This window comes from Merops nubicus, unplaced genomic scaffold (assembly GCF_000691845.1).
Source record: "Merops nubicus isolate BGI_N331 unplaced genomic scaffold, ASM69184v1 scaffold23915, whole genome shotgun sequence".
NCBI classification, from domain to species: Eukaryota; Metazoa; Chordata; class Aves; order Coraciiformes; family Meropidae; genus Merops; species Merops nubicus.
The window spans coordinates 1-13,306 of record NW_008610624.1 but is presented as its reverse complement, the minus strand read 5'-3'; the positions used below and the strand labels follow the sequence as shown (position 1 = coordinate 13,306).

Below are 13,306 nucleotides of genomic sequence, written 5' to 3'. Positions count from 1 at the left end.
CTTTCTAAGAAAGGTCTGGGGTGGGTAAGGGGGAGCCTTCAGAGCTGCCTGCTGATGGAAAAGAGCAATGGAACACAAGACCAGAGGGTACGTCTTTCCCGGGAGGCTTCATTTGGTTCCAAAGCTTTTCTCATTAAAATAAATCTTTCAGAGACAATGAATCCCTTAAGCAAGCCTGAAATAATCCAACTTGCAGCAAGAGCTGTGAACTAAAAGGACAAAACTGAAACCCAACCACAATAACAGAGCTGTCAAGTGAAGCCTGTCATTATTGCAGTGATGTAACAAGCCACGTACCTCTCACAGACCCAGCATTGCAAAGTTTGCTCCCTAGCCATAAATGCTTAAGCCCCTGATCTGCCTCCTCTGAAGAGCATATTCAGAAGGACAAGTTGAGAGTCTGGCCAGATGTTTTTCTGCTTTGTTTTATTTCACTGGAGTCCACTGCTATCACTTGTGATGCAGTCACCAAACCAGCAGCAGAGGCAAATACTCATGCCTAGCGTGTGAGGATGGCAGATCTCTGACACCCTTTATACCTGGTATGAAAAAATGTCATGGCAAGAGTTAATAATACTCCTGGGAGAACCTGTTTCCAGCAAAGAGAAAGGTGAAGCCCACCAAATCACCCCATGTTGGGGTGTAATGGTCTAAGCTATGATATACTCCCAAAGCCAAGTGAGAGGGTTGCCCAGGAACAGTGTTATTTGGGGGCTCTCCTCTGCAGGCAGTTCAACTTCTTCCTGTCTTGTCTCTCCAGCTGGAAAGCTCCACTTCTCTACGTACCAAAGGCACTGGAGCATAAATTAATGAATGTTCATGTCCAGGTATGTGAGATATTTAGTTAGATGGCATCTCAAGACGTTTTTGATCTTCTGCTTGATGCACTGAGCTTTGCAGCTTGCCTAGCAGAGCCTTGGCTAGGCAGCAACAAGGAGCTGAAGTGTGCAGCCAGGCAGATGGCTCTCTCACTGCCTGGGTTCATGTGTGCAGGCCTGCAGCTGCCCATGCCCCCAGCACTGCTGTCCTCAGGGCAGGTCAGGGAGCTCTGGCTGCATCTGCTGCCGTGGGGCATCTCTGCAGCCCCGCGGTTCCTGTCCCCTGGCATCCCTGGATGGCACTATTTAAATCACCCCCTTTGGCTGGCAAGCAGTCAGCTTCAGATTCCTGGGATTCATCTCAAAACCATTAATAGAAACCAGTTACAAAAACAGAGAAATTGCCCAGGAAACCAACACAGATTTTTTTCTTTCTTCCAGACTGAAGCTTGACGATTATTTTTCCAAGATAAACACACATTTGGGTGATTCTTCCATAACAAGAAATCCAAAAAGCTGGGTTCAGTGTGGACAGAAAAGCCAAATGGATTGACGTGCCCAAAAAATCACCAGAGGCAGATATTTAGCAGGTATAAATCAGGAAGTTTATACTGTCATGGACCTATGTCAGTTTACACATGCTGAGAACCTTCCCCAGAAAACCTCCTGTTCCACAAATACCCCTCAGAGCATGAATCCACACCCTAAAAAACCAGGGACCAATCAGAAATGGGAAAACAACAAGCAGCAAGCAAATCAGCAATGGAAACAGTGACACAAAGGAGCACCTCACTGACATCCACAGAGCAGGTGTAAATTATAGTTTTCCCTTCAGTTGAATGTCTCTGGCATAAATCAAAGCATGTAAAAAAGGGAAATCTGGAAAAGCACTTCTCTAGAAAAATAATCTAGTTTTACTTGAAGAAAAAAAGATTTAATTTTAAGTAGCTTGCCATGATTGCATCAATTATAATGTCTTTTAAAAATAGACACCTGACACCAAATTATATGTTTTTTTCTGGTCCCTCCTTCATGTTTGCAAGGGTCTCTTTACTGGTGGTATCTCACCTGTGCTTATTGTTCCACACTGGTAGGCTTCACATACAGCACAGGCAGGTTCTGGGAGGAAAAGCCTGTAGTCTAAACAGACAGGAGCAGGAGGGAGACATACAACACAAAAGGAAATGAGTCACCCAAACTCACAGGCAGAGCAGTGGCAGAGTTGGGAAGGGAGCCCAGGGCAGCTGCTCCGAGACTGTGCCACCTCTGTCCTCACAGGGAGCCTGGCAAGCCCTGGCACCTCTCCTCTGGGGACACTCACCTTGCCAGAAGACTAAGGAAGCAGACTGAAGGGCAGAGTTAGACAAAAATCTCCTTCCTGTCTCTGGAAAGCTTCAGTGATCCATGGAATTCGGACATAATTTGGACAGAACTCTGATTTTTAACTTTACAGTGGCCTGCTGCATCCCTCTTGCCTCTCCAACTTTTCCAGCATTCTGCTTCCCCAGGGTAAACCAGAGTCATTACCACCTGCTGCTGCTGTTCAGAAGACCACAGTGGAATTGTATTTTTCACATTTTATTTTGTTTAAAATATTATGTATTTATCTCCTAGCCTAATCTGACAGCCAGCAGCATCTGCAACACACAGAACTAAAAAAAAACAAAAAAAAGCAGGTATGAGCTCAGAATCATTACATGAACCATGAAGTTCCTGAGGGGATGGAAAAATATGCAAATCTGGAGTTACCATCCATCATAACTTCAGTAGTTGGCTCTGTGCATGTATATGCATCTGTTAATCTTCCTCTAAGCTTCACAGCAGCAGCCAGCAACCATGTGCTGCTAGGAAGCCAGGGGACTTCTCTTCAGGGCTCCTCACAAGCAACTGAGTACCCCCAAAAATTCTAGATCTATACTGACAAATGGTCCTTCCAAATTAACTTGTGAATATGAAGTGCCTGAGACAGAAGAGTATCCAACCTATGAGACAGGACTGACTCATTCCCATGGGAGCTGTGGTTCTACAGCATCTCAGCTTTCTCAAACCCACACCAAAACCACCAGGCCCCCTCTCTGAGGACAGACACCTAGTCCTGGTCCAATTTGGCAGATGGTAGACAGCACCAAGATTCAGGAGGAAATGATTGAGGGATCAAATCACCACTTTGAACATTTACTCAGCCAGTGTGTTTCTCTCAGGAAAGGGGAGAGGGCAGCAGCTCAGAACTGTCACGTTCCACCTGGCTGTTACTCACCCACTTTCTAAATTCCAGAAAAAAAGGCACCAGAGGGGCAGATGTGGGTCCCACTGCTCTGCAGAAGAGCCCTGCACTTTGAACACATCTTCATTCCAGATCCCAAGGTACTTTACATGGGAATTGTTAACCCTGCACAAGGAAAGTAGGTTCTGAGGAAGAGAGGGGAGAAGGAACTGGACCAAGGGCCACTGAAGAACAGCATCCAGAAATCCTGCATCACTCTCCAGTACTTCTGTGTTCTACCCCAGATCAGCTGCCCCTGGAGCACCCCAAACAGGCTGACCACGAGCAGAGCAGAGCCAGGAGCTCACTCCTTCCTTCCCACTGCAGGCAGAGTGACATCCAGGCAGAAGCTCTGGCTCTACTGCCCAAACTTCATGATGGGACACTCAACAACACAAGGCTGGCAGTATGACAGAAGTTACAGAGCTCTCAGGCCCTGACTGCAAGGTGCATCACCAGGAAGCTCTGTGCTGCTTCTTTTCTTCATCATAGAATCATTTGGCTTGGAAGAGACCTTTCAGATCATCAAGTCTGACCATCACCCCAGCACTGCCAGGTCACCACTAAACCATGTCCCTCAGCACCACATCTTTTAGATGTGGACTCCACTACTTCCTTGGACAGCCTGGGCCAGGACTTGACAACCTTTTCAGGGAAGAAATGTTTCCTAATATCCGACCTAAATCTCCTCTGGTGCAATTTGAGGCCATTTCTTCTTGTCCTACCAGAGAGAAGACCAACATCCAGGTCTGAACCTAGAAGCCCTCTGTAGGAAGGAGAAGGAAGACTCATCAACAGGCTTTGACACCATAGTTGTTATTGCCTAATTCTCTATTTCTGTTTGTGTTTCTCACAAGGAACCTGCCAGGCTTCCATGCCAGAACAAAATGAAAAGCAGTGATCACCCACTAACAGCACCCACTCGGTGCCAGTGGAGAGGACTGAACAGAACCTTCTCCAGAGCAGCTCTCCAGCAATCTCACACACAAACAGCAGCAGGACAGGTCCCCAGCATGGGGAAAGCTCAAGGCACAGGCACACAGCAGTGTTTATTTCTGTGAGGAACCAAAATGTTCTGAGAGTAGTCAGGGAGCAAACACATTTAGCTGAGAGATGACATTTTGTGTCCTCTTTGTGGCCACCAGCACTGTGCCTCAAACCACATCTCCTGGTCTCCCTGTACATGGGAACAGCATTCTGGTACTAGAGCTTTTGAAGGGCAACTCCATTCCTCACACTAATTGCAGCCCATCTATGGCACCCGCCTAAAATAATTAAGCAGTGGGATTCCAGGCACAGCATCTTATTTTTGAAAGAGTGGAAAAATTAATAGGTTGGCTCTGAAAAGGGTGCCCCAAGGTTGCCTCCCAGAGAGTTGGATTATCTACCTCAGGTTTGCACGCCACTGCATTCAAAATAAAAATAGTGCTGCTGAAAGGAGGTTGCTTTCCATAATGCAATAGAACCCTGCTGCCAAATTTAGACACACAGACATGGAGCCTGGCCAACTTTTAAGGGCAGTTTATGTGAATTGTGTATTTGCTCTAGATTCATCCAAGAGGACCCTAGCAACCATAACTTCAGCTAAAGAAAACAGGGTGCTGCTTGCTTTGCCTCCTTTAGAAATCAAGTGTTCTACCTCCACATACAAACTACTTGTTTGCAACACCATTGCTCCTTCTATCCAGAGGTTTGAGTATTATACCACAATACTAGATTTATCTTTTTAACCTTTTGAGATGAAAAGGATCTTCACCCCCTTTAAGAAAGAAAGGAAAATGAGAAACAACATTTTTTAATACCTTGCCAAATGTCAGAGAGGAAACGTGTCAGAGCTCAGAAACTTCTGGCTCCTCATTTCTTATTAGATCTTAAATAATACAATAAAACGAGGCAACTCTGCCTAATTTTTCTTGCAAAAGCTGCCTGCTCTCCAAGTGGCATCTGAGGAGTTATGGAAAAGTGAAATAATCCAGCATGATGGCACTAGCAAAATTACCTTCAACAGACAGGTCCAGAGGGAATGGTTTAGATGAAGAAAACACAGATCCTGCATATGTACAGAAACTCATCCTCCTCAGCAGCCTCAACACTCAGTGTTGGGAACAACCCCATGACACCCAATGCAGCAGCTCTGCCAGTGCAATGCAGAAATGTTTGAGTTCCTTGAGCCCAGCAGCCCTGCTGAGCAGCAGCTCTCCCTCCATGGACACACCACATCCAAAACTACACAGGGGTATTTTTCTTTGCTCTCCTCTCTGCTCCCCAGCTCCATCCCATAACCAGGAACCCCTCAGGGAGATGCTGCAGATAGCAAGATTGTTATTTTCTGCTTGCTTTCTTTCCACAGTCCCAGGTTTTTGTATAAATTACTCACAGGAGAAAACCTTTCCTGTCTTTCCAAGGGCTACAACCCTCTTCCCTTCCCCACAGGGGGGGTGATGTTATCTGAAAGTAGGACACACTTAGCTCTGTCCCACCTTCTGATGGGCCTACAGCAGAACTTCTCACAGCTGGCAGGAAGCCAACACTAGTGCATTCTCCCACCTCACAAAGGCAGTAAAATTAGGCACCAAGAGTTTTCTGGAGGATGCCCATTGAGACCTAGGGAAAGCACCAGCAAAAAAACCCATCTGCAGCAGCATCTTCTGGGCAGTAACTGAAACAATATGAACAGTCACAGAAGCCAAATCAAGGCCTGCTGAGCCAGGGTGACAGTCACAGATCCTGCCCCCAGGAGGTACCTGCTGAGTCTGCTGCTGAACAGACTCCAGCTGGCTGTCCCACCATCAGCTTGCTGCTTTGTCAGTAGAGGAAGAGGCTCTGACTCAAAAGCACCCAGGGAATGGAGCTGGTGAGTAACATGCTGCTGTTTACACATAGTCACACTGCTGACTAGAACTCTTGTAGTTTCTTCTACCTCTTTTTTTCTTTCCCTTTGGCACATGCTTGTATGACTGCTTATTCTTCAAGTTTAACCAGTTCCTCACTGGCTGGTGATAAAGCTCAGCCAGAAGCACCCTACCATTAATTACTAATTCCTTTAAAAAACCTGACAAAATGCAAGCTATTAGAATTTTACCTGATGTGCTGACTCTTTGCTCAGGAATTCCATCCTTGTCTTAACACCAATGACTCTGCAAGGGGTTATCACACCCTGAAGTGTTGGCAGCTGCTGGGAGGCTCCAGGAGTGTCTTCTCCAGACCTAGATGTACCAAAGGCAATGACACTCCCTCAGCACAAGACCTGTCTGATCAGCACCAAGTCTTGTTTAGTCAACAAGAGAAAAATTTCATTTTGACCAATATTTCATGTTACTTTTCTAATTTAAACAAAATTTTAGTGACATTTCCTAATGAAATAAGGTACATGCAGCTGTATGATCCCACTATCAATTCAACTTCCTCCTTCCTCCCATTATTTTGAAACACAATAGCCAATTTTAGCTACATTTGACAGTAGGGGACAAGTCTGTCATAGTTCTTCTAAGTTTTATAACTAGTATAACAGAGGAAAGATGCATTAGTGCCCATGCAGTAAGCAAGACTAAAGAACTCAGTCTTATTTCAGGGAACTGATGCAAGAGTGACATATCAGATGCTCTTCTTAAATACTCTTGCCTCACAGAACTCCTTGTTTCAGTTTTGTCCCTCTGTCTTGTAGGGGAAGGCAAACAAGAAGGGATACTTCCACAGGGAAGCCACCACACTGCTTAAAGCTGGCTCAGATGTCTACAAGAGCTCCAGTTACTGATTATTTTTTTTTTCCATTTCAATTTAAAAATCAGTAGGAAAAGCAAAACCCACTTTTCAAAACCATTCCAGCTCTGCAAATGCAGTGCTCCCCCAATTTCAATACAGAGGGCTGTTGTTTTTGGAGAGCAACCCACCAGGCTCAGCCCAAGTGAACCCAAACCAGGATGTTTTCACAGTCAGAACAGAAATGCCAACAGCAGAACAGCATGAAGAGTGAAAAGAAAAGATGTCATTTTAGCCATCCACAGGTGCTGTTTGCAAGAGCAGTAAGATCACCTCAGTCAGACTTTTTGGCTAGTATAAGCACGTGTGGTTTGTTAGCCTTGGAACCCATGGGCTGGGGTTCACACCCACTGCAGTGGAGCTGCCTGCCTGTTTTGAGAAGGACCAAATCAGAGCTCCTGAAGCCAAGGTACATACACCAGCTTGTCCCAAGTAACATTCTGATGGTTTTTAATGTGAAAGTGCCCCATTTAATATGGATATCAGCTCCCTGGAGTAAAGGTGCATGTTGGTTCTGCTCAGGGATTACTGGGCAGTGGTAGTCAGGGGACAGAAGGAGCAAGATCCTATGGACCCCCCAAAGGTGTGTTCTGTACATCACGTGCTCACAAACATTCCCTGACATGGGCTCACCTGTACTCTTCTCAACACTGGTCTTGAGTTAACTCATGGAAGAACGAACAGTTTCCACAGAACAGACACAGAAAGAACTTGGGCTTCCAGAGCCAGGGTTATGGTAGGTGGGAAAATCCCCCTGCAGCAAAGGAAAAGGCATCACCCTCACCCTCTTCTTCTGATGCAAAGTAACCACCACAACCAAACAAATCAACAACAGCAACAAAAACACCAAACCACACGACCAAAACCCCAGACAATGCAAAAATCCCACAAAACCCAACAAACAACATCCCCCCAGCCCTAAACCTCCACCATCACCACCACGAAAACCCCACACTCCAAAAAATCAGGTTCTTAGGCACACTACCTACCAGGAGCCAACACAGCAGCTACAGGAAGATTATTTCTTTTCACCTTTGCTGCTACAGTCATGTGCAGCCAGGTGTAGTGAGCATCCCACAACACTGAATCAACTCTCTCAGTCTGGGCTCTTTCATGGTGACAGTCCAACAGCCTAACAAAACCTGACTGTCTGGGCAATACCAACAGCAATTTTTTTTCCCAGGCTCCTCAAGCTTCAGCATTTAAGGCTACTCAACCCTTCTGCATCTCTACAAAGAGCCTTGATTCACAGTGGTGTTTTCCTTCTCCAGCCCCATCACAACCCATGCAGCTCCTGCTTTGAATCAGCTTCAGGTCTGGTCTCAGAGCAGGAGCTGGAGAAGCCATCACTACATTCCACTCCACTTCCTCTCCACATGACTCCTTCCTGGACAGCCAGCAAACTGTCCTTGCCTGTGCCAAGGACAGCAGGGAGAGGGGATCCAGGAGCACATTGTCTGCAGGGCCTCAGGGCTGCTTTAACAGCTAGCAGACCAGCCAACACTCCAACATGCTTTGTGGGGTAAGTGCAAGACTTCCAAAGGACAGAACCTCTTGTATCAACTGCTGGACTTTCCCTTTTCCTTTAACAAACTAATTCTATTCAGACATTTTGCTTGCCTGTTTTTTTGCTACCACAGCAGTTACACACAAACACACACATACATTTACTAAGTGTGCAAGCACATTGGCACACACGTTTTGGAGAGGAACAGCAACTTGTAATAAAGCTTTGTGAGTAGTATATTATGTACTCGTGCTCCCCCTACAGAAAAAAAGGTCCAGCTTTCATCTGATTCTCTCTGGGAAAGTAAGAGGGAGTTTAAAATTGCATCCTGTGGTCAGGAGGGTGAAAGGAAGTGGATCAAAGCCCAGTGTGTGTTATCTGGTTAGTGCCATGTGACATGGAGTCTTTGCAGGACCTGCCACACAGAAAATACAAATCCTGAGAGAGACTTTGAGGGACTTCAGCAAACAGGAACACAGCATTTATATCACCAAGACTGGCAATAACTGCTCTGGGTGGTTTACAGACTTTTGGAAATTACACAGTAGTTGCAGGCTTCTATATGTGATTAGTGTAATTGTGTCTAATGTATGTAAAAGTAACAACTACTCTTGGCAGGCTATAATTTGAACTACTACTTAGAGAGCACACCATTTAATGAGCTACTTTACCTCCTGGAGCCTTGCAATTCACCATCCAAATACCCCAATGTAACATAGTACAAGAATTCACTTGCACTGGAACATCACAGGGAACTGAATGATTACACTTTTCATTTCCCACTATTTCAATAATTCTCTTTTCTAGTTCCTATCCCAATTTAAAAGCAAATTAGAGAGCAAGGTGGTGGTGCTGGCACATCCAGGAAAATGGCCCACAGAGCTCTCTGCCTGCAGGAATGAGCACAAGGTCCAAGTTTGTCCTCCACAGCCCCATCGTGCTGCTCCCTCATGAGCAGGAGAGGTTTTACATCAAACTAGAGAGAGTTTAGACCAGCCTAAGCCTTGGCAGATAAAACCAGGTAACACAACCTTGGCCAGTTTGTAGATTGAGAGACTACCACAGAGAACAAAGATGCAAGCTGTAGGATTAAGCAAGACAAAAATCAGGGAAGAATAAGCCTCAAAACTGGGATCAGACAAATGAGCACAGCATGCTCCTGCTGCCTGTATAAAGTCTTCTGCTCTGTGTAACTCCAAAGCATTCCAGCTCCTCAGCAGCCAGAGATCCCCTGGAATTGTGCAAACTGATCACCCTCGACAGAAAACCAGCAAGCTCAGACTAGGAGTTGGTAAGAGAAGCTGCAGGACTGACAGACAATGAAGATGCTGGCACAAAGGCTCTTAAACCAAGTGTGACTGGGGGAAAGAAGACCTGGACGTGGCTTCAAAGGGCTCCCTCAGGCCTTTCATCTACCAGTCTTTGTGCAGGGACATGGATTGGTATTTTAGAAACATCCAGATGCACTCTGCATATTTAACAAACCTGTAAGGCAGAATCAACACCCAATCTTCTCCTGCCTGCTGTTTCTAAGGCTCACACATCCTCCTCTTGGTTGAAATCCTGACAGCTGAATGAGAGTGTCCTGCTGCTCTGGATTAAAAGCAATTCCTTCCTATTTAAAGCATGAAAAAGATGGAACATCTTTTTATTATTTTTTTTTAATTAAAGTTGCCTACTGTTAACATATGGTTTGGGAAAAAAAAAGACCTAAAAACAATGTGCTAACCACATGTTTCTGCAGGACTTCAATACCAGCAGCTCTCTAGCAAGACGAATCACTCTGTAAATGTGGGTGTGCCCTTTCCTTGCAACACCAACACCAACAGCCAGCCTCTGCATGAGCAGCTGGGGAGTTTGAGGCTTTGAATTCACTGCCACCTACCGACAAGCAGAGCAGGGAGCTGGACACGAACCTCGGACACCGCCGGGAGTCTCTGGTCCTTCCTGCTGCCAGGTTAAACTGCACCTTGTCGCAGTGAGTTCCACGGGTGCATTTATTTCCTTCCCTCTCAGTTTAGTCAGCTGTTCTGCTCCTAGCAGGTAAAAGAAATGCATTTTCAGGGTGGCTTCCCTGAACACTGCAGAAGGACGAGCCTCAGAGAGCTTGTTCTCTTCCCTCCTGTCCTGCAGAGGTCAGTCCACCCCATCTATCTGCTGGAACACAGGGAGGAGCTAAATCACACGGGACAGTTCACTGCCTCAGAGAAAAATCAGAAGCAGAACCCAACCCAAAAGCCAGGTACCAAGTCCTCTGCTAAATCACACGGGACAGTTCACTGCCCCAAACAGAAAAACCAGAAGCAGAACCCAACCCAAAAGCCAGGTACCAAGTCCTTTGGCAGGGTTTATTTTAAACATCTCTATTTTTCACAGCTTTCAGGACTCTCCTCCATCATGCAAAACCAGCTGATTACAACAGGGCTGCCCCAGGCAGAAAACAGTTTTTGTAGTTAATGAGTAATTAGCTCTGAACTTTTACTGCTACCAATATCTGGATGTTCTGCATGACAGGGGTCAACCATACAAACACATTCTTTCTTTTTTTATTTGCACAAAACAGAACAGAAAAGGTAAATATGGCATTTAAGGATGCTCCTGCAGTGCCTAATGCACACTGAGGCTTCAGGTGAGGGAAAATTAAAGCTTTTGTAGATATATTCTGTAGAACTCTGATCCTGTTCCTGTTTCACCAGTTAACACCAGTCCTTCTATCATAAGGCTATGAAAGAATGCAATTTTAAACAGAATTTTTCAAACAGCCTGTGTCTTATAGACAAGCAGAAGAATTATTTCTGCTATCCCATCTCCCATAACCAGCTGTTCTTGCAGTACACTGCTCAGCAAACCTTAAACAGCAGCTCCAGAAACTCAGCTGCAGCCTGAGACAGCTCTGCCCAGACACACAGCTTGGGGCAGCAGCACAGGACTGCACCCAGCAGCACCAAGTCACCACACAAGAGCTCTCCCAGCTCTTTGGGGGAGGACAAGCATATTGCTGTCAACTTCTCCTTGCAAATCCACTCCACAGGATTGGAAGATTCCTCCTCCTAATTCCACCACACTCAGAAAAAGGCTAAATGTAATCCACGATGTTAAATATTGTTTAATGACAGTTACAAGGTTAAAGCTCATTACAAAGTGTTTTTATCTCTTTGAACTTTTCAGAAATATCTTGGGTGTTTGCCATCCTGCAGGAGGACTTTTCAAACCAGCTCTTTTCCAGATGCGCTCCAAATCTTTCTCAAATTTTATCTAAAACAGAGAAAATAAGAAAGAAAAAAATGGTAAGACAGCTCAAAAGCAACACACAAATATTCAGCCCCTGTTCCTGCATCCCAAGGAGAATCTAGGTTGACTTAAAAGCAAACAAATGCTTGTTCTAAGTGTCAAAATAGTGTAAAATTAAGTGTCAAAACAGCTAATCTTATTGCTGAACACACATTAAATCACACAAGGATCTTGGTAGCATTATTTTAAAAGATCTGTGTGAGGAAAACTGAGAAGATAGGAAATTAAAACTAAGAAAAATCAGAGGATTTCTCCATCATAAAGCATTCAACACCACTTCCTACAAATCTGAAGAAATGGAATTAAAATGAACCCAAATTTGCACCTAGGGCAGATGAGAATTAGCAGAGAATGAACTAAGCTGCATCCCAGCAAACCTAACAGACTGCTGAAAGGTAGTGTTGAATGAGAACAGCTACAGCTTGAATGAAGGCCCATGTCTTCCCCTACCCCTCCTGGGCAGGGAAGTAAAAGGCTTTCAAACAAAACAAGACAACAGGAAACACTTGAGGTTGTTGGCAAGACTGGAAATAAAACAGTCTCCTGGATACAACATATACATGTGAAATAACCTTTCACACAAGCACTGCAATTCTTCATTAGCCACGTGCATTTACAAGCTACTGCCATGCAATAAAAGTCACATCTAGTGACCACCCCCCACAGTTTAGAAGCACAGAAACATCCTGACGTGCAGCTCCTGAGGACGCCCAAGTAACACACAGGACCAGCTGCTGTACCAGTAAACACTGAACCCATCAAGGCTCTCCAAGCTCTGGCCATTCCTCCCCAAATCAGTCCCACTTAGAAACACCACCCAGTCCTGAGCAGAGGCCAGTTTGGGAAGTGGGGGCACTGAAGTGCTGCTGACCCCGAGCTCACCTGACGCTTCTTCTTGCGACTTTCCTTCACCCTCCTCCGGATGAACTTCCTCCTCTTCAGCAGCTTTTTGTACTTGTGCCGGTTCATCTTCCTCCTCCGGATGCTCAGGACGTTCTTACACTGGAGGCTGTTGTTAAAAGTTCCTTCTCCTTCCCCCGCATCAGCTCCATCCTCTGCTGGGGGACAGTGGTACTGCCGCAGCGGCTCCTCCCCAGCTCCTCCCTGAGCGCTGAGGACTTCTGCCGCAGGGAGGGAGTACCTGACTGTCAGCCAGCTCTCCAAGGGGCTGATGGAAAGCTTCCTGGGGATCAGCATCTCCTCCAGCTCAGGCTCCAGAGAGTACCACTGCTGAGGCTGGGCTCCATTCTTGTTCGATGGCTGCGTGCTATAGTGTGCAGGGGTGGAGGGATAGCAAAGAAAGGAAGACACTGATCTTGGCAGCAGGCGGCCTTTGAGGAGAAAAGAATTTCACTTAAGAGGCAAAGTTTTCAAACAGGGTCCTAAGAACAGCCCTGCTCAGCTCTCAAACCACCACAATAACCTAATGAAGGAAGCTGCTTAGAAAAATCCTGTTCCTATCACAACAGCAAGAAGTGTTTTTAAATTGGAATTTCACATCATTGCTGTAACACCATCTGCTAAAATACAGGAGACAAGAGTTTACTGTGTGAACTAAGTGCATGCTGGAGTGGCTACCAACTGGTGGCTGCATTAACCCTTTCTGCTGCCAAGGAATCCCCTCCTGAGCCTAAAAGAGGTCAGGCCAGAGCTACACAACACTGACAG

At 45.7% G+C, this 13,306-nt stretch overlaps 1 protein-coding gene across 1 annotated transcript; it reads right to left on the bottom strand.

Annotated features, from left to right (window-relative positions):
- Positions 1-11,494: 11,494 nt before the first annotated feature.
- Positions 11,495-12,969, bottom strand: AURKAIP1 (aurora kinase A interacting protein 1; the record flags this gene model as incomplete). Its single annotated transcript, XM_008940978.1, has 2 exons — positions 11,495-11,602; positions 12,521-12,969. Coding segments are annotated over 2 exons (557 nt in total), but the record flags the coding sequence as incomplete, so codon positions are not given.
- Between the last annotated feature and the right edge of the window lie 337 nt (positions 12,970-13,306).